The sequence below is a fragment of the Bos mutus genome, chromosome 25 (genome assembly GCF_027580195.1).
Source record: "Bos mutus isolate GX-2022 chromosome 25, NWIPB_WYAK_1.1, whole genome shotgun sequence".
Classification (NCBI taxonomy): Eukaryota; Metazoa; Chordata; class Mammalia; order Artiodactyla; family Bovidae; genus Bos; species Bos mutus.
The window spans coordinates 9,013,825-9,034,645 of record NC_091641.1 but is presented as its reverse complement, the minus strand read 5'-3'; the positions used below and the strand labels follow the sequence as shown (position 1 = coordinate 9,034,645).

The window sequence follows — 20,821 nt, the reverse complement described above, 5'->3', positions numbered from 1 at the left end:
GGGGCAGCATTAGCGATCTTAAGCGTTCTCACTGAACTCATCAAATTTGTTAGCTGATCCATCACTATTTTGTACAGGGGAGACTTCGATTTTTCCTTGTGGGCCCACTTACATCTCCAACAGATTCAAATCCAAACCCTCATGCCTCTCTGGCAGCCTTGCCCGGCTTCCACTGCTGCCCCCTTTCTCTGGTTCTCTGCCGCTTTTGTTGAGCTCCCTTTTCTCAGACAAGGCAGCTCAGTTCCACACTTGTTCCACACCAGGCCCCCTGAGGCCTTTATTAGCCATTCACATTTGAGTAAGAATTAGCTATCAGTCCACCAGGAGAACAGGATAAAGTCAGACTCCTGGCACCTGGGTGTTCATGAGCTAGGAGACATTGGGGGGAGGCCAGGGGGCCCACAGAGAAAAGCAGAAACTGCAGGGGTCCTGGACCTCAGTCACAAGCTTTATTGTCTTGAGCACGGACTCGCCACACTTCAACAATTCCACTTTGGGGAAGGGAAGGGGAGGGTGCAGGAGGGCTTGGGGAGGGGCACGGCTGAGCAAACACTGGGCAGGCGCAGATGCTCATGGGGAAAACGCTTGCCACCGGCCAGCCCATCCCGGGGGCTCAACTCCTCTCAGAGTGGGCTTTTGGCTGTTAGTAGACTAATCAGTGCCTCCAGTGGGCAGGGCAGCTGCCTGATTTTGCTGGAAAGAGTAGTATTTGACTCTGGGTTAAGCCACTACAGCATTGCTTCTAGACCGTTGTTAATGAAACCGCATGCAAGAGCTACCGAAAGCCAACGGGGAGCGAGGAGGGGCCGATAGGACTAACTGGCTGCCCCCGGGGTGGGCTGCTTTGGGGCAAGGACGTGAAGACCACCCACCTGTACCTGGGAGCACTCAGGGGTGACCTGGGCACCACCTGCATACCTGTCCTGGTGCAACTGGGAACACCATGCTGGCCCATCAGGCACCCCCTCTACCCCTAGGGAGAGAGGCCCGTAAGCTGGGGGAGGTGGGGCAGGCCTCCACGGAGACGCTGCAGTGCAAGGCAACCATCTGTAGGTCTCCCGGCTCTAGAGGTGGGGCTTCGGGCAGACGCTGGCTTTCCCATCACAAACGAGGCTGGAGTAACTTGGAAGGCTTGGGGGAAGGTGGGGAGATTTGTCTTCCCCAGTCAATCCTTGGATTCTTTTCTTGGCTACAGGAGACAGGACTTAAAATGCCCCAGGCAGACGCTTCGTACCACTGAAAGGGGGCTGTTGGGCTGTGTGTTCAGATGCATGTGCATGGCCACACCTCCCTGAAGGCTCACCCACGTGTACCTGGCTGATTCTGTGCACGAGGCTGCAGGCACATTTGTAGTGTGTGCAATCGCAGCCCTGCCAGGCCTGGGGCTCCATCCTGGAGCCCGAGGGTGAGTGTCCATGTGGTCCAAGCATAACTGACTGCAAAGGTCCCATCCACACGGCATGTGTGACCCCTCTGAGTGTGCCTGTGCTAACGGTCAGAAGGTGTATACGTCGGGGTCAGCATGGGTGAATCTGCCAGTGGGAGGCTGGTTTCAGAACATCAAGTCAACCTGGGGGACAGCATACGACCTACCAGTCAAAACACACCCAAACGGCTGGTTTGGGGCCTCCCTGTGACCTCCCTGTCCCAGCTCCAAGCCAGGTCTCTGAGGATGGGTGGGGGAAGGAAAGGGGCTTCCAGACTTTCCTAATACTGTGGCTCCTGGCCTTGGGGACCACCCTCCAGACATCAGCAGCTTGGAGCTGCGTGTGCGCTGGGGTCGGAACGAAGGGCCCACCTCCCAGCACTTTGAACCTGGGGCCTTGCTGGGCAGACGGGCCGAGGGGAACTTGTACCACTGTTTGCAAGAGGCTCAGTGTGTGGGGACAAGAAGCCCTGGGGACTGCCTTAGTCTGGAAGAGGCTGCAGAAAAGGGGTCTCCTCCTGCCTCCAAATGACCAGACTTCTCTCCTTGGTGCCTGAAGGGGAAGCTGGGGCCCTCCTCTGGCCCCTTCCTGGGACAATGGCTCTCGGGGGTCTGAGAGGGACCCCCAGGAGGAGGGGAAGAAAGGGAGTGGGGACACGCCCAGGGGCCAAGACGGTCCTCAGGGCAGTGGCTTCTGGGGAGAGGGGTCTGTTCGGATCACCCTGGCCTCCCTGAGCCAACTCCAGAAACTGCCGGGTGTCCAGGGCATCCAGGCTGCAGGTCCCGGGAGGCCAGGCCAGGGCTGTACTCTCCATGGAAGATCGTGCTTGAGGAAGCCTCCTGGTCCGGCAAGGGGGTCGGGGGTGGGGGATTGTCCACGGCGGTGGGTACATCATTGTTACAAATACTGTTCTCCTCTTCAAAGCAACAGTCCCGCCCCCTGCCTGGAGGGGGCGCCGCCGGGGCCGGCTGGAGGGGCTGTGGTCCAGACTGGGCCGCTCCACGGTGTCCCTCAGGGTCAGTGCTTGTCCTGGAGAGAGCAAGGGCTTGGTCAGTAAGGGTCTCAGGAGGCCCCGGGGCAAGGGGCAGAGGGGGTAGGGCAGGGCTGGGGGAGAACTAGCTTGTGCCACGTAGTGGGAAGAACAGCACGTGCAAAGGCCCCGAGGTAGGAGCACTCTGTGCTGAGTGGGGCACAGCGAGACATGAAGCGGGGTGGGAGTGGTTTATGGGAATTTGAAGGGAAGAGGCGAGAGCAGGCAGGATTTACAAAGAGCTCCAAGGGTCTGTGTGGAGGTTGGATCTGAGGAAAGGAAAACTTGTGGTTGAGACTCCAAGCCTCAGTTTTCACATCTGTAAACTGGGATGAACCCCGTGTGCTTCACAGGACAAAGCCACACAAGGTCTGGACATCAACTCCCAAGGGGCCCGGTACGGGTGGCTCCTCTGCAGACACAACCCTGACAGGTCCTGCTATAGCCTCCTGCTTCCACCCTGCTCTCAGGTCTGGTTCGGGTTCCCCACCTCCCCACATGCATCTCTCTCTGCTTCTCACCACAGCATCAGCCCCTCAGCAGATGCTGTGGCCAGGGTTCTCTGGTCTCCAGGTGAGGGCCTGCAGCCATGGCTCCATTGGCTGAGTTGGAAGGACAAGCCTTCTTTCCTCCAGCCCAAGATCATACTGGTGCAAGGTCACACAGGGAGCCAGGGACAGAGCCTAATTGGGCTGGCACCTGGGCCCCAGGTGGGCTCTCTAACACTGCAAATGGCAGGAGCTAACTGTGGGGTGTGGGCCACCAGATACCCCCTTAATACAGAACCCAGCAAAACACATTCCCAGCAAGGGAGTCAGGCCCACAAAAGTCCTGGGAAACCAATTTTCGGCCCACAATTTTATAAAGCGTAGACTTTACAGAGACTGTTAAGAAAGAGAGAAGATGCTAAGTTTAAAATATTCAGTTGAAAAAAACCAGGAGATGAAATTGAATATTAGAGCATGCTTTGTTGTTGTTCAGTCGCTAAGTTGCATCTGACTCTTTGTGACCCCATGGACTGCAGCACAACAGGCTTCCGTGTCCTTCACCATCTCCCGGAATTTGCTCAAACTCACATCCGTTGAATTGGAGCACGCTGTCTACTCCATTGCATAATTTAGGGAGTTTCCTAGCAGTCCAGTGGTTAGGATTCCACCCTTCCACTGCAGGGGGGCCAGGTTAGATCCCTGGTTGGAGAACCAAGATCCCAGAAGCAGTGTGGTATGGCCAAAAAGATTAAAATGAAATAATTCACGTGCGACTTTGCAACCATCACAATAAAGACAGCTCAGGCAAGATTCACAGACCGATGATGAATCCAGGGGGCATTTGAGTCAGGGACAGAGAATTCACAAGGTCTTCCAGGGTCTCCACTGAATATTCATTCAGAAAGAACCAGTAACCATGCAGTAGGGGTCAGACAACACCTCGACCAGGTGATTAACATTCACACATGGAATGAAGGGCAGATGGACATCACGTGCCTCAGTCGTGATGCCTGGAGAAGAACATGACCTTGACTGAGTATTTCAGCCTGACTGGCAGAACCCGGCTCTAATCACCCCAAAGGACAGTCAAACCCCAAAGGAGGAATCTTCTATTAAACAAAGAGGGAGGGATTGTGTTTCAAAAATGCCAACGTCATCAAAATCCAAGCAAAATGGAGGAAATGTTCCAGATGCAAGGAGACTAAAGAAGACATAACAAGTAAATGCAACGAGCCTCATTAACCTTAGACTGGATCCTGGATTGGGGCAGGGAAACAGCTGTGAAGACACGCCAGGGTCAACTGAAGAAAACAGGTAGGGACTATGATTGGCTGTATTAACAAATCTCATAACAGCATGACATTTGCTGAGATTGGTAACTGTACTGTGTTTATGTAAAATCATGCCCTGTTTCTCAGGGAATGCAGACTGAATATGCAATTATACTCAAGTGGTTCAGAAAAATATTACATGCATATAACACTCACCTACACATAGAGAACAAAAAGTAAAGCAAATGCGGCAAAATCTCAACCACGTGTTATGGGGGAAAGGAGAGCTGATGCTCCAGGCACTATTTACTTTTAGTTTGTATCTGCGTATAGGTATTTATGGGCTTCCCTGGTGGCTCAGCGGTAAAGAATCTGCCGGCAAGGCAGGAGAGACGCAGGTTCGATTCCTGGGTCAGGAAGATCCCCTGGAGGAGGGCATGGCAACCCACTCCAGTATTCTTGCCTGGAGAATCCCCATGGACAGAGGAGCCTGGCAGGCTGCAGTCCACGGGGTCGCAAAGAGTCAGACACGACTGAGCAACTAACATCGTCACTTGCATAGTTATTTATTTATTTGGCTGCACCAGGTCTTAGCTGCAGCATGAGGGCTCTTAAGTCTTCACTGCAGCCTGTGGGGTTTTCTAACTGTGGCCTGTGGGATCTAGTTCCCCAACCAGGGATGGAACCGGGGCCCCTGCAGGAGCTGAGAGTATTTGCCACTGGGCCACCAGGAAAGTCCTTCTAGGCGCTTTTTTAAAATTCTTGTAACTTTTTTGTCAATTAAAAATTATTTCTAAATAAAAAAAATGTGTAGGGACTTCTCCTTTGCCTTCCAATGCAGGAGGTATAGGTTCGAAACTTGGTCAGGAAGCTAAGATTCCACATGCCTCGGGGCCAAAAAACCAAAACATAAAACAGAAGCAATATTGTAACACATTCAATAAAGACTTTACAAATGGTCCACATTAAAAAAAATCTTAAAAACACAGCTGTAAAAAAAAGCATGTATATATGTCAACTATATGTATTAGTCGCTCAGTCATGTCTGACTCTTTGTGCCCCATGGACTGTAGCCTGCCAGGCTCCTCTGTCCATGGAATTCTCCAGACAAGAAAACTGGAGTGGGTTGCTATTTCCTTCTCCAGGGGATCTTCCCAACTGGGGATCGAACTTGGGTCTCCTGCATTGGCAGGCAGATTCTTTACTGTCTGAGCCACCAGGAATAAATTTTTTTTTTTAAGTTAATGTGTACATAGATTTACAGACATATATACACACACATAACAATCTTCGTTATTTGCAGGAGTCCTGTTCTATAGAATCAAACTGTCATGGAACCAGCAAAAACTGAACCATTGCTCTCAGTGGAAATACAAGGTTCCTGCAAATCTCTGATCTGACGTTTTCATCAATCGATCAACAGGTAATCATGTTTCATGCGTGCTTCTCTTTAAAACATTGCACTGAATACGTATTGTTGACTCATTAATAATGAACCCAAGGCCGGCAGCACTATAACTCATGCCTGAATGCAGCTTCTCTAAAGTAGTTTCTGGAAGGCACATTGCAGCCTTCCTGCACTTAGGAACACTAGACGGCTCTTCTAGAACACAAGATGACGCTTGGGGGCCATTTTAAACAGTGGAAATCACCAAGAAAAAAAGCATGAAAATGTGAGAAACGTGTCACTAAATAGACCGTGAGAAGGACACTTGTTTGCAGAATGTTTGTACAAGCACGCTGCTTTGTACAGGCTCATTTGGGAACATGCCATGTCTCAGGCGATTACATTTTTCTCTGCTCTGCACATGTCCGTGAATGACCACAAAAGTGCTGTCAGTGTGGAGTGTGGGGCTACAGATAAATGTCACCAAGCAGATGAGTGTGCAAATGGAATAGTTCGGACTGGCTGTACATGTGGACATACATACACACACACACACACGCATGCTTAGCAAAGTAATGTCAACCTCGGTCATCTCTGGGTAGAAGAGCTACTGGTGAGTGTTTTTTTTCTGGCCACGCTGCACAGCTTGTGGGATCTTAGTTCCCTGACCAGAGATCAAACCTGTACCCCTTGCAGTGCACGTGAGAGTGCTAACCACTGGACCACCAGGGAATGTCCAGTGTTTTCTTCCTTATGTATTTTTGAGTTTTTTCCTCAAAGTTTCCAAATAGGTACATATTATTTTATAATAAAAGGTTTTTTGGAAAGGGGAACAAGGTTAAAAAAGCAGGATGGGAACTGAATCAAGTTTGGCTCCGCGGCCCCCCCTCTATGAGTAGCCCAAACGCTCTTGCAAAATGTGTCTTTGTTCTTTTGCTGCCTTTTCAAAGTTTCCTCTCCAGAGAAGTCAGCCTGCACGCGAGGGCCGTGGGAGCGACGGAGCAAATCCCCCCGGGGGCAGGGTGCCGCTTACCTCTTGTTTGTGACCCTTGTCTTGCTGGTGGATGCCGTTTGCAGAACCAGAATTGCCGATGGCCTGTTAAGAGTCAAGGGCGAGAGGCTGAGCGAGGTGCCCCAGCCAGCATTTCCCGGTTCGTCCACTAGATGGTGAGGTCTTCCCGATGGGACCATCGCAGGCTCTGAACTCTGAGCGTGCGTTTGTGAGTGCTAAGTCACTTAGTCGTGTCTGATTCTGTGCGATCCCATGGACCATAGCCCACCAGGCTCCTCTGTCCATGGGATTTCCCAGGCAAGAAAACTGAAGTGGGTTGCCATGCCCTCCTCTAGGGGATATTCCCTACCCAGGTATCGAACCTGTGTCTCTGTGTCTCCTGCATTGCAGGTGGGTTCTTTACCACCAGCGCCACCTGGGAAGCCCAGAACTCTGAGCAGAGCCCATCAAAATGGGGAAATCTAGGCTCTCAGGGCAAGGCTGCATCTCCGCCCTTCATCTGAGCTCCTCAGGATAAAGGCATGAACCCCTAGGGCTGGGACTTCCAGGGGGCAAGGCTGAGGCTCTCCCCCCAGACCTGGGGGGCACCCAGCTCACCTGGGACTTGTCAGGGCAGCTCCTCATGGCCTCCACGAGCCTCTCCACCTGCTGAGCCTGATCCAGTGCGTCCCTCAGCGCGTCCTCCGTGCTTATCAGCTGGTGCTGCAGCCGCAGGAGCTCTGGTGCCGAGGATGAGGACGGGTCGATGAGGGAGTAGCGCCTCTGATCCGACAGGGACTTCTCTTTGTCCTGGAAGGAGCAGGAGAGAGCACGAGTGTGTGTGTGTGCGCACATGTGTAGAGAGGAAGAGTGTGTGTGTGCGTGCATGCATGCGTGTGTGTGTGCACGTACGTGCTGCATGAGGGTGACCTCTTCTCTGGCAGGAAACTCATCTGTCCCACGTCATCTCTGGGTCAGGCCTGGGCATCACCAGGATGCCCCTCAAGCCTCCTTCCCTCACCTGAGGATCCTCACAGAAGCATCTTTCCTGCCCCTGCCCTGGATTCCCAGGTTCTATCAAATGCTCCATGTTTTCCAAGTCTCCAAACCTAGGACCCCTCCCTCTCCTCTTTCCTTCCAGTATCCCCCTGACTCCCTCCATACTGTCTTATGTGGGTCCTTCCTCTTCAGCCCTAGACCACCCACAGCCTCATCCCCTGAACCTCTCCTCAGAACCCCTCCACCACCCTCAATAGGACATTCCTTCCCTTCCCTTCCAAACGCTCTGCAGCTGACCCCACCCACCACGGTACCAGAGATGGGCAGATCACAAACCCTCCCTGCACTGCCCTCCTTGGGCAGGTGCTTCTAGGTCCTTCTGCTCTGCTCCGATCCTCTGTCCAAGCCTCCCGCTCCATCCGAACCTCCCTCACTTCAGGAGGTTTATAACCACCGAGCCCATCCTAGTTCGCTGTGGTGCTGGGGATGGTACAAGGGGGACAGGGGAGAGGCTGATCAAATGTAAACTTGACCAGCTTGTGGTTCATGGAGAAGGCGTGGCTCTGCCCCCTCCATGCAATTCTGGGAAAGTCTTGGAATCAGAACTCCCAAGGCCCCACCAGCCTCGGGGTCTTGGTTTCCAAGTTATACCCAGGCTCACAGCACCATGAGGACCACAGAGGGGTCTGTAACCACTCTCTGCTGGGCAGACCTGCCAGGGCTGAAAGGCTGCAGGGCAGCTGGGCCCGGTGGTCCCCATGCCCACAATCTCGGTGCAGACAGAATAATGGACATCCCCCTCCCTTAACCCTGCAGGTCTAAGGCTGCTCCCATGGCAGCAGGCGGGTCCTGGGCTCTCCTCCTGCCTGCGAGACCCCTCTTCTTCCATCTCCTCCACTGTGGCTGAACCCCTGTGGCTGGGCGGGTGGGCAGTGAGGGGCTTTGGAGCAGCTTCCCCTGACAGCAAGCCTGTCCTCCTGGACCTAACCTGTCCACACCCTGGAGTTGACCAGGCCCAGGAACCGGCCACAGGCTAGTCTTGAATGCTGACCAATGGGGGATTGAGTGGGATGAGTCTGTCCTATGCTACCAGCCTACCCCACCTGCACTTCTGGGGACTCTGCTCAGTCAGGCCTCTGTTCCCCTCTCGTCCCTGAGATGGATGCATGAATCACCACTGCAGGACCCTGAACAAGGAGCTGGCTTCTGGTTGATTACTTCCCTGGATGGGGAGCTCACCACCTGGCGGTAGGCCACCCCATCTCTGGACTGGTCAGATTCTTAGGGAATCTTCTTTTGCACTGCATCACCCAGACAGCCACACAACCAGCCATGACGTCCACAAAACCCTGCCAGTGGTTCTAGGGGATTTTGAACCCTCACTGTGACTTGGCAGTCCCTGGGGTGGCTCCAGAAGGTCACCAATCTCCAAGGCCTGAACAGCAGGTTGCCCCAGCCCCTCCCTGGTGTCCCCTATCCCCAGGCCGCCCCCTTCCCCACGTACCAGCCCCGTCAGCTTTTCCCGCAGGCCTCGGATGTCATCCTTGAGTTTCTGCTCCTTGATCCGCCACTCGGCCTTGTGGACCTCCCGGCTCAGGTCCCTCTCAGGCCCTGGGGAGTGGCGATTGGCCTCCAGCAGCAATACCCGCAGTTCATTCAGACTCCTGTAGGGGGCGGGGGTGGACAGAACAGCAGTCAGTCTGGGTCCCTCAGCTCTCATCCTCCACAATTAGTCCGGTGCCTGAGACTGGCCATCCCGAGGGGGATACTGGCTACCAAGACACAGCGTCTGTGCCAGGAGGGGCCACAGAGGAAGCACGAGGCTTGAAGCCATCGGACCACAGCTGGAGAGACTCGGGTTTAGGAACCCAACAGTCAAGAGGACTCAGCCTTTCTTAGAATTTTTTTGAAGTTTTTTTTTTTTTAAAGAGAATATATATTTGTTTAATTAAAAATAGTACAGAAGTAGAAATATAATGTTGTATACACAGAACTTTTATAATGTTGTAAATAAATGTAACTTCCATAACATACTTATTTACTTATTTTAAAAAAATATTTTTATTTTTATTTGGCTGCATCAGGTCTCAGTTGTGGCGCACAGGCTTAGCTGCTGTGCGGTTTATGGGATCTTAGTTCCCCGACTAGGGATTAAACCTGTGTCCCCTGCACTGCAAGGCAGATTCTTAACCACTAGACCACCAGGTAAATCCCAATAAAATACACTTTTAAGATAACAATAAAATTAAATTAAATAAAAAATAAAGCATTTTTCCCAAGAGAGCTCATGGGGCAAGACATTTTAAATACCTGACATCAAATAAGTTTTATTTCCTATGTCAACTCTTAATTAACTGGCAGCAGCTGCCTGGAATACTGTGGTGAGATTGATTCTGAGGTCACATCTGGACTTTGCAGAAAAAGAGTGCAGTGATCAATTAGCAATGTCTCCCATGGGCAGAGGCTGGGAGAAAAGGACACACCCATTTTGAGTTCTTCCCCTTGCCAGAATCTACTTTAGAGGAGGGGAAAATTAACTCACTAGGTGGCCATATGTAGTTAAAAGAATAAAGTAAAAGTTTGCTGGTACTGACCCTTTCCCTTTCTTCCTTCTTCCTACTCTGAATGATGGCACCTGATGGCTGGAGCTTCAGCAGCCACCCTGCAACCATGAGGAAGAGTCTAACAGAACCCAAGAGAGCAAAGGTGTTGGCATTGGTACCTTGAGCCACTGAACCAAATGCCAGCTGTAGCTACCTCCAGATTTCTTGTTATGTGAGGAAAATAAATCTCTACTCGTTTAATCTGCCAACACATTTCTAGCTGATCTCCCACTCCCATCCTAAGTACCAAAGAAGCAAGGAGCAGCTTATGGTAGCCTACATCAACCAAGGAAGGCTTCAAGGAAGAGGAGGTGGGAGTCCTCAATAATTTTTAAGAGTTTCAAGGGGTCCCCAAGACCAAGATATTTGGGAACCACTAATCTTTCCTATGAGTTCTGCTTGGAGAACTGTGTTAAGAAGGATTCTGAGGCTTCGTTGGAGCTTAGCAGCAGACAGTATGGTGATCACCGGTGATGCCAGTCATCTGTCTACACCTTCAAAAAAGACTGGGTACTATTAGCTGGTGGAGTGAGGGTCACGCTGTTCTAATCACCGCCCACGGCTGACTCACCGCTCCTTCCGGAGCAGCTCCTGGCTGATGAGGACCAGCTGGCCCGAGGCATCATGGGTCTTCCGGGACACGGCCTCTAGCTCCGCCTCCAAGCGCCGCTTCTCTTTCTGGAGGGTGTCCACCTTCTTTTCGCCCGACCTGCACTTGCTCTCCAGTGCTGAGGCCAGCCAGCAGGGCAAGAAGGGAGAGGGTTGGGATCACCACGGAAACCTGTCCCACACAGGGGCCAAGGCCCGGGCAGGCAGCAGGCTTTCCCGGGGAGAGGGGGGTGTTAACAGGGACACACTCCACTGAGCGGACCTCCCTCGTCCTGCAGGGCCAGGCAGCGAGGGGCCGAAAAGAGCTACTTAGGAAAAGCAGACCATGGCCCCCACACAGCAGCCGGGCCCTCTGGTGTCAGGAAAGCAGTCCAGTCTTCGAGAGACAGGGGCGTTTACAGTGTTGCCTGGATGAGGGAAATCTACAACTTCACCTTGGCCCCGGAGGAACCTGAGGTCACCTGACCTTTGTTGGGACCCATTAAGCCACATGAACATGATGGGGAGTGGAGGGAAGGGGGCAGTGAGAACCATTTCCCAGGATGGCGGCCGGCTCACGGGCACCACCACTGGCATTCTGGTGGACAAGAAGCACAGCCAGTTTGTCACCAAGCCACAGATTCCAGGCCCCCTACCACTCCCCCTGCCCCACCAGGCTACCCTCTGGCTTCATCCCCATTTCCCCTGGGCCTTGGCTTTTGCTGCAGCCAAAGTCCTTCCCCTCCCAATTCTGAAGTCCTGGTATTTCTTCCAGGGGCTGGTGCCCAAATACTATACCAAAAGGCAGAGAGACTGAAACCCAGGGGTCTTCAAGCCCAGAAAGAGATAAATTGTGATGCGATTGCAGAACACAGGGCACAGAGGCCTGGCTCTGGGGAGAGAAGGTGGCTGGGGTCCCCTATTTGTTTTTTGTGTCTGTGCCATTCGGCCTATGGGATCTTAGTTCCCCCACCATGGATCAAACTGACCCCTGCATTGGAAGCGCAGAGTCCTAACCACCAAACCACCAGGGAAGTCCCTGGGGTCCCCACTTATATTATAGATGAAGTGTGGGCTACCGTGCCCCCCTCACCACTGCCCAGGTGGAAGTCCAGTGCAGGCCACCTGGCCCAGGCTGACTTCTCCTCGAGGCAGAGTGGGGAAGGGCACCCTGACCAGTGTCATCTCCCCCTCCCCCGCTGGACTGGCACGTGATCCAATGAAAGCCCCCGCATCTGCCCGGAAGGAGGGAGACTTACCACTTACTTGGGCCCTGAGCATCTCGGTCTGAGATGTTAAGGCTGTCACCTCTTTGTCCCTCTTGTTCAGCTTGTCCTGCAGGCCTGGGGAGAAGGGAGAGATGAGGGGCCATCAGTACCCCAGAGCTAACAATGCAATCTGGTGGACGAGGGGGTGGCCCTCCCATCCGAACCCTAAAATGACATCACATTTGGCTTCCAGAGTCCAAGTTCTTTCTCAAGACAGTCGACCTTCTGGGTGAAGTGAAATTTGCTCAGTTGTGTCCGACTCTTTGTGACCCCATGGACTATACAGTCCATGGAATTCTCTAGGCCAGAATACTGGAGTGCGTAGCCTTTCCCTTCTCCAGGGGATCTTCCCAACCCGGGGATCTAACCCAGGTCTCCTGCATTGCAGGCAGATTCTTTACCAGCTGAGCCACAAGGGAAGCCTGGGTAACCCACCCTGAAGAAGAGGTGCCAGTGTTGTACGGTCTTGAGCAACTTAACTCTCAGACTCTCAGCTTCCTCAAGTGAAAATTGGGGCTAATAAAGGTGCTCACGTCACCTGGCCACATGCATTCAATACTGGATAGCCCAGGACAGTCATGAAAAAGATGCAAGCAAAGTTCTAGAAATGTATTAACTTTCTGTACGTTAATTTATAAATTCAATGTGAAGCCAGTAAAAATGTCAGCCAGACTGTAATTTTTGTGAACCAGATAAGCTAATTCTAAAATCACTTGGAAAAAATTTTTTTAATAAGTAAATAAAAATTTTAAAAAGGAAAAATATTTAAATAAAAATAAACAAAGTCACTTGGAAAAATAAGCAAGATCAGCCAAGAGAATTTGGCAAAAAAAAAACAAACTTCTTCAAAGAATTAAACACACAATTACCACGGGTGTGTGTGCTCAGTTGCTGAGTCATGTTCGACTCTTTGCGACCCCATGGACAGTAGCCCACCAGGCTCCTCTGTTCATGCAATTTTCCAGGCAAGAATACTGGAGCGGGTTGCCATTCCCTTCTCCAAGGGATCTTCCCGATCTAAGAATCAAACCTGAGTCTCCTGCGTTAGCAGGCAGATTCTTTACCACTGCGCCACCAGGGAAGCCTGCAATTACTATACAATTTAACAATTCCCCTCCCGAGTATATACCCTCAAAGAGCTGAAAACAGGAACTCAAGAAGTATCCCCACATGCACACTTACAGCAGCGCTACTCACAGTGGCTGAAAGGTGGAAGCAACCCAGCTGTCCATTGACAGGTGAATGGATAACAAAATTGGGCGTATGCATACGATGGCCCGTTGGTCCCACATGGGAATGAAGCACTGACCCGTGCTATAATGTGGATGAACCTTGAATATATTATGCAAAGTGAATAAGCCAGACATAAAAGGCCACATGTTATATGATGCTATCTATATGAAATATCCAGAAGAGGCAAATCCATAGAGACAGACAGCAGATTAGCAGTTGTCAGCAGCTGCAATGAGGGGAAAATAAGAGAATGACTGATGATGCATACGGGGCTTGCTCTTGGAGTGATGAAAAAGTTTTGGAACTAGACAGAAGAGATGATTGCACAACACTCTGAATATATCAAAGCCCCTGAATGGTTTGCTTTAAAATGGTGATTTTACTTAAATTATGTCTCAATTAAAAAAAAAAAAGGTGGGAGGGGGGACTTCCCTCGTTGTCCAGTGGCCAAGACTCCATGCTCCCAAGGCAGGACACCTGGGGTTCAACGCCTGGTCAGGGAATTAGATCCCATATGCTGCAACTAAGACCCAGCAAAGCCAAATAAATAAAAAAAAGAACGGCCGAGAGAATTTTGAAAAAAACAGAGCCGAAGACCAGCCTTGCCAGTAACTGAAATATAAACGAAGTTTCAAAACACTGTAAAAGTGGTGCATAAATAGACAGATTGGTCATTGGAAAGGAAAAAAAAAATCTAGAAAGAGTTAATTACCTGATGGAATTTAAAGACGGTAAGTTTGGTTCATTCACATCAGTGGAGACAGGGAGATGAGGTTTTCAAAAACGGTGCTGGGGTAAGTGGGCACTCTTGGGGAAAAAAATAAAAGTGGATCCTTACCTCACACCTGGAGTAAGAATTCTGCATGAATCAGAGATTTACAGAGGAAAAAAATAAACCCAAGATCCCAAAAACAAAGATTGATTTTTAAAAATCTGCATGGCAAGGGACTTCCCTGGTGGTCCAGTGGTTAAGACTTTGCCTTCCAATGCAGGGCGCGTGGGTTCGATGCCTGGTTGGGGAGCTATATTGTAAAACTTTTAAAATGGTCCACATCAAAAAATATCTTTTTTTTTTTTCCAAAAAATATCTTGAAAAAAAGAAAAAAAACACACCAAACACACAATCAAGTCCTCAATAAACAGCCTTTGCCCTCCTCCCATGGTGGGTGAGTGGCTGGTGCACACAGCAGGCAGCTCTTGCATGTGTGCGCTAAGTCACTTTAGTCGTGTCCAACTCTTTGTGATTCTATGACTGTAGCCCACCAGGCTCCTCTGTCCATGGGATTGTCCAGGTAAGAATACCGGAGTGGGTTGACATCCCCTCCTCCAGCCCATCTTCCTGATCCGGGGATTGAACCTGTGTCTCTTACGTCTCCTGCACTGGATGGTGGATTCTTTACCACTAGTGCCACCTGGGAAGCCCAGGCAGCTTTCACCAAACACCAGATGACGCAAAACGAAGTCGAACCGAGCTTGGAGGCAAAACCCACCAGCCTTTCCCCAAAGCCCCACATCCCGCCCGGCCCAGTGGCCACTCACCCTCCACAGTCTCCTTCATCCTGATCTTCTCCCCTGAAATGTCGTTGGACTCAATCATCTGAAAGGAGAGCCCTGTAAGGGAGATGCTCGCCTCCCTGTCTCAGCCCCCAGCCCTAGCCAGCCCACGTCTCCCCAGTTCAAGGAGACTTTCATGGACTTGCTGTAGCAGGGGGCACAGGTGTTCTAGGTCTGGCTTCCCTGACAAGAGGACCCCCGCTCTGCTCCTAGGGTCCCCCAGGGCTGCCTGCACAGCGTCCATGTGATCACTCCCTGTCCCTTCCTGTTTGCAAATGTCTATCATATTAAACAGATGTCTCCTTCCTGGGGATGCCTACAGAGATTGGTCCTGGGACTGTTTCCACCATTATCCAGAGGCAAGACTCCCAGCCTCGGTTTCCCATCCATAAAACAAGAATCGACTGCCACGGGGCAGCGCATGCAGAGCACGCCTAGACAGCTCCCAGAGGGACTTCAAGAAACGCTACTTTCTTTCTCTGCGTGCGTGCATGCGTGCTAAGTCATTTCAGTCGTGTCTGACTCTGCACGACCCTATGGACTGTAGCCCGCCAGGCTCCTCCCTCCATGGGATTCTCCAGGCAAGAATACTGGAGTGGGCTGCCATGCCCTCCTCCAGGGGATCTAACACTGCCTTTAAAAAACAAACCCGGAAGCAAAGAAGCAAAAAATCAACTAAGAAAAAAAAAATCTGTGTGGCAAACATCAACAGGCTCCTCGCTGCTTCTTAGCAGAAATTTCTGGCTTCCTGCACAAGCAAAGCTGGTCGTCCCCTGTAGTTTGCCAGACCCTAGCACTGCATATCAGGGCAGCGCGGAGTTGAGCAGGCAGTCACCTCCATCCGCCCTGTCCCTCATACCTCCGCTCATACATCCCCAGCCCTGCTTCAGCCAGTCTGTTGTGATTAACAAAGCCCCCTAGGTCTTTATTTATACACACTGCAGGGAAAACGGGGCACACATTAAACTTTTTTTTTAATAATTCCCATTCTTACACATGAGAACAAAAATCAAGTTGTCCTTGAACCTTTGAATCTGGAGGGCATGTGGGTCCAGACCAAGGTCCCACATGTGTGGAAATCAGTGGGCATTTCTAAGGTCACCACCCACTCCCTGGGGTGCGGTCTGTGACAGAGGGGCAGCAAGCCATCCTGTGGAACCACAGCAACCCCCAACCTCCCTGCCAAGGGAGTCCAGGTCCTGGGGCCCCAGGCCTGACCCTCCTGCCCTGAGCAGCCAACCAGGCCGTGTGCAACCTGGGGCTCTTCTTCTCCCCTCTGCCCAGCATCCTGGGAGGGTATTTGCTAATAGGGGCCCCCGCCTGGGAGAAGGGGGCAGATGGCTGGTGCAGTGGGGCCTTAAGGCATGACACAGGCAGGGCTCCTTTTACAAAAAAGGCACCCCCTGTACGGAGAACTTCTGAACACTGGTTGCTCAAACACTGAATTCTGGATTAAATGTACAAGGGGAACCAGAAGCTCAAGAACCACTGGGGCTGATAAAAAGGCAACCATCTTGGGATTTCCCTGGTGGTCCAGTGGTTAGGACTCCAAGCTTCTACTGCAGGGGCCCAGGGTTCAATCTCTGCTTGGGTATCTAAGATCCTACAAGCCTCGAGTTGGGGGGCAGAGAGTGGGGGGGAGGCAACGATTTTGCTGCGAATTGTCCCTTCATATAAGACTTTGTCATTCCGGGTACTTCTCTGGCCCTTAGGCAGTGGGGTTCAACAGGAACTCTGCCACTGATGGGCGAGAAACTCCGGGAAAGCTACTCCGCCTTGGAATCTGGGTTTGCTCATCTATGAAATGGAGCCAATATGGACCCCAAGGGAGTCCAGGTGAGATGGGGCATTCTAGGGCCTGCACCAGGTGTGGTGCCCAGATCCACTCACGAGGCCCTTCCTGGCCCATGGGAGCACCTGTTCTTGATACCTGGGGTCCCAGCCTCCCCAGTGTGCTCAGCTGGGACGTCTAGATTTGCAGCAAAGCTGATACGGGGGGCAGCAGTCTCCCCAGAGTCACAGCCTTCTGGCCTTGCAGAGCCCACTCCTGAGACCACTCCCCTACCCCACCGCTCCACTTAGGAAAGTGGCTGCCAGACTGTTGTTCCATCTCGTTGGGACTGGCAAATAGGGGGCCACCCTCAGGTGCCCGAGGTCGGCGCTCGGGTTGGAAATGGGACTCTCTTACCCCTGCCCAGGGGTGGGCAGGGTTTGCCTTCCACATCTCTGCCAGCCCAGTGCTGGAGCTCCTGGTACCAACGCCCTGAGGAGGCCTGGGAGCCTGCACGGTGGGACGTGCCTGCCAGCTGGGGAGAAGGCTGCTGCCCAGGGACACTCCTCTCCAGGCTGGCCTGTGGGGACCCAGCCAGGTCTGCTCAGACTGCTTGGGGGCCCCACGGTCACTCAGGCCTGCTGCCCTTCTGAATGGTCACTCAGGCCTGCTGCCCTTCTGAGAGAGGGGCCAGGGGCTCCTCCTCTGAGCCAGGTGCCCTGTGATCTCAGACTGGTATGCTCCAGGTGGGGCGGGCAACGGGGACGCTTCCCTGGGCTGCAAACAAAAGGTCAACAGACGCCGGAACCCTCCCCCAGCAGGGCCCTTGAGCCCGGGGCCACTTGCCGCCCTGTGGGCAGGAGGGGCGGCGGCCACCTACATGGGTGTGCTGGGCCGAACACAGGGACTCGACGGCCTGGAGTCTGTTTTCGGTGACCAGAAGCTTCTCCCGCAGCCTCTCGGCCTCCTGCTTGCTCTGGGCTTCGGAGCGCTGCAGCAGCTCATAGTCCAGCATCTTCTTCTCGGCCAGGGAGATCTGCTCCTTGAGGAACTCGATGGCCTGCGCCTGGCCCTGGTACTCCACGTCCAGCTTCTCCAGCTCGCGCACGCGCAGCTCGGCGTCGCGGCATTGGTCCTGGGCCTCCTGCAGCTCCAGCCGGTGCTGGCTGGCCTGCACCTCCAGCTGGGCACACCAGTGCTGCTGCACGGCAGCCAGCTCCTCCTGGGCCTCCTGCAGCTTCTGCCGCAGGCCCTCCTTCTCCTTCACGTGCACGGCTGTCTCGATGTCATGCTTGGCCCTCAGGTTGCCCAGCTCCAGCTGGTGCTCCATCTTGATGCCCTCCATCACAGCCTTCAGCTCCCCAATCTCCTTCTGCTGGGCGCCGGGGCCCGAGTTCAGGGTGGCCTTGAGATCCTCCAGGGACTTCTGGTGGTCCGAGGCCAGCGAGTCCAGCTTGGACTTCCAGTTGTCCATGAGGCCCATGTTCTCGCTGGTGGCCTGCTGGACCTTGGCCTTCAGGTCCACCACCTCCTGCGCGTACTTTTCGTTGGCCGCCCGCAGCTTGTCCACCTCCGCCTGGTAGGCCCTCAGCGCCTTCTCGTACTTGTCCCTCAGCAGGCCGCTCTCCCGCTGGCGCTCCTTGCTGGCCGACAGCAGTCGCTCCCGCAGCCGCAGGGTCTCGGCGGCCTCAGGGTGGTCAGCGGGTGGTGGGCCCGAGTGGAGCAGGCACTGCTGCAGCTCCTCGATCTCCTCACGGCGCAGGCTGAGTTCCTCCTCCAGCTGCAGCACCCGCGACTTCTCGGCCACCGTGGTCAGCTACCGGGAGAGAGGGAGACCGGGGTCAGCGGGCCGCCAGGTGCGGGGGCAGGGGGGCGCAGGAGGACGTGACAGGGGAAGGTCACGGGAAGGACACCCCATCCCATCTGAGCACCGCCCCCTGCCTTGGGCCCCAGTGATTCGGGAACTCAATGGTCCCCGATGCCCTAGCCGGCTTGTGACAAATCCGTGGTTAAAAGAAACCATCTGGGGGCTTCCCTGGTGGGTCCAGAGGTTGACTCCACATCCCAATGCTGGAGGTGCGGCTTCAGTCCCTGATGGGGGAGCTAAGATCCGCGTGCTGCGTGGTGCAGCCAAAAATAAATAAAGCAACCAAGGAAGAAAATGGTTGGATGGCATCATCGACTCACTGAACGTGAGTCTGAGCAAACTCCAGGAGACAGTGAATGACAGGGAAGCCTGGCGTGCTGCAGTCCACAGGGTCACAAACAGGCGGACATGAATGAGCGACTGAACAACAAAGAGGGGGAGAAAAAAAAGGAAACCGTCTATTTGAGGTTATGGTTTTCTTCAAGTTTAAATTATTTTTAAAGGGTGGACATGACAGAGGGAATTTTGCACTATCTTGCTCTAGAAAAGTCTCAGCTAGAATGAGTGGATTCACAGAGAGGCTGTTTGGAGGGGGTGGCCAAAGAAGGGTCTGCCATTTTAATGCCTAACACAGAAAAAAAAAAATAAATAAGGCCCAGACCCATCTTCTAATGGAAAACTCTGAGATCAGAGGCTCCACCTGCCCAAATCCCACTTTGATCAAGTCGGTGGTCAGGGATTGGAAAATAATATACTTGAGAGTTTTACATCTTTTATAAGCTTAGGGAATTTGTTTCTGCAGGTGACCTCTAGTTCAATAAACATGTTTTTGGTTTTTTAAGTTGGGCTGAACCCTTCCTAGAGGAAGATGCCCAGTGTGGAGGGCTTCGGCCTGCCAACTGCTTCTGCAAGCAGCCGCTGTGCACACACGTGTGTACTGCACACGCAGTCCCCTGGCAACGGCCAGCGTGTGGACAGGGACCGTGTGCATCTGCAGACACCCACAGGACATGCACACTCACTCGTGTGCAGAGGCCAACCCGCAGAAACCGGTGGTCACCCGCCCCACACCCGCACGCTGTGCACAGTGGTTTTTGTCAATCACTGCTGGCTGTCTGTTTAACTCTCTCATCAGGGGCCCTGCAGCTGGGCTGGCCAGCTTGTTTGGAGGTGGGCCTGCATAGGAGGCCAGCCCCTGGCATGCATGGTGGGCAGGGAGGGGCCAGCAGGGTCTACAGACTGGATTCAGACCGTACCCTGGGACTCCGGGGGGACTTCACTCCCACACAGAGCTTTCCCTGACCTAGGAACCACTCAGACCCTGGGGCTGACGGAGAATCATATGCCTTGGGGATCCCCTACTCCCTCAAAGTCCCACCACTCCTTCAGCCCCAGGTCCTTCAGGCTGGCCCTTCGTGCCACCCTATTGAAGACCTTGGATCTCCAGTCTCCCGACCTCTGCCTTCCCCAGCCTGGGGAGAAGGGAGGGGTGGATGGGTCCTCCACACAAGGGGCGGAATGTTCCCAAGAGCCCCCAATTGCTGAACATGACAGCATTGTCTGGACAAGGCACGGGTGGGGCAGTGGGAGAGGCTCTCAAAGGACCTTCCTCAGGCAGTAGGACCACGAGCTGGGGCCCAAAGTCCGGGAGAACCAAGACCTCCCCCTCCTCCAACCAACATCACACGGCGGAGGAGCGCAAAAGCACGTTCCTAAACCGGCACTGCCCTCCTAGAAGGGATGCAAAACGGAGAAACAAAAACCCAACAAAACTGGGAGGAGAGCAGCCAGAGAGAGAAAATAATAAAACGGGGACGCTGACAGGGGCGTTGGCGGGCCGAAGCGCTGGCAGCGGCGGTTACCCGGTTGTCGGCTAGTTCTCGGAGCAGCCGCTCGGCCTGCGCTTTCTCCAGTAGCAGGTTTTGCTCCAGCTCCCCGATGCGCGCGTGCTCCAGCTGCGTCTGGGTCTGTCCACCCGGGGCGGGTGGCGAGGTGGGGACAGGAGAGAGGAGCACAGGCGAGAGGAAGCCGGAGAAAGAGAGAAAAAAGAGAGAGAGAGAGAAGCAGGTCATCTTCTGTGCGCAAGACAGGAGAACAGGTGGAAGGAAGAGAGGAGGTCTGGGGAGGTGCCCGCCTCTCGCTGCCGGATCTGTTTAAGGGCGGAGGACAGGCTGCAGCAACCTTGCCCAAGCCAGCCCCTGGATGGGGCAACCACGGGCACCCGGGTCCCTTCTGTCACCCCCCACGTGGCCCTTCCTTTCGCAGCTCCTGGGGAAGAGCCCCAGCCTACTCCCCACCTCGCATCAGGGAGCCGAGCCCGTTTCTCACTTTAGGCACAGAAACC

The 20,821-nt window shown here is 53.4% G+C and overlaps 1 protein-coding gene across 2 annotated transcripts in view; it reads right to left on the bottom strand.

Annotated features, from left to right (window-relative positions):
* Positions 1-427: 427 nt before the first annotated feature.
* CLIP2 (CAP-Gly domain containing linker protein 2) overlaps positions 428-20,821 on the bottom strand; it is a 75,704-nt gene continuing 55,310 nt past the window's right edge. The window contains exons 9-17 of one of the 2 annotated variants that reach the window (XM_070363102.1): positions 20,340-20,444; positions 17,491-18,426; positions 14,825-14,882; positions 12,044-12,127; positions 10,768-10,924; positions 9,098-9,257; positions 7,213-7,404; positions 6,637-6,699; positions 428-2,456 (exon numbers count right to left, since the gene is read on the bottom strand). In XM_070363102.1, the coding sequence (XP_070219203.1) occupies positions 2,445-2,456; positions 6,637-6,699; positions 7,213-7,404; positions 9,098-9,257; positions 10,768-10,924; positions 12,044-12,127; positions 14,825-14,882; positions 17,491-18,426; positions 20,340-20,444 (1,767 nt within the window). In that variant the 3' untranslated portion in view covers positions 428-2,444. The remainder of the gene's footprint in view (positions 2,457-6,636; positions 6,700-7,212; positions 7,405-9,097; positions 9,258-10,767; positions 10,925-12,043; positions 12,128-14,824; positions 14,883-17,490; positions 18,427-20,339; positions 20,445-20,821) is intronic. The other variant, XM_070363103.1, reaches the window with a different exon arrangement.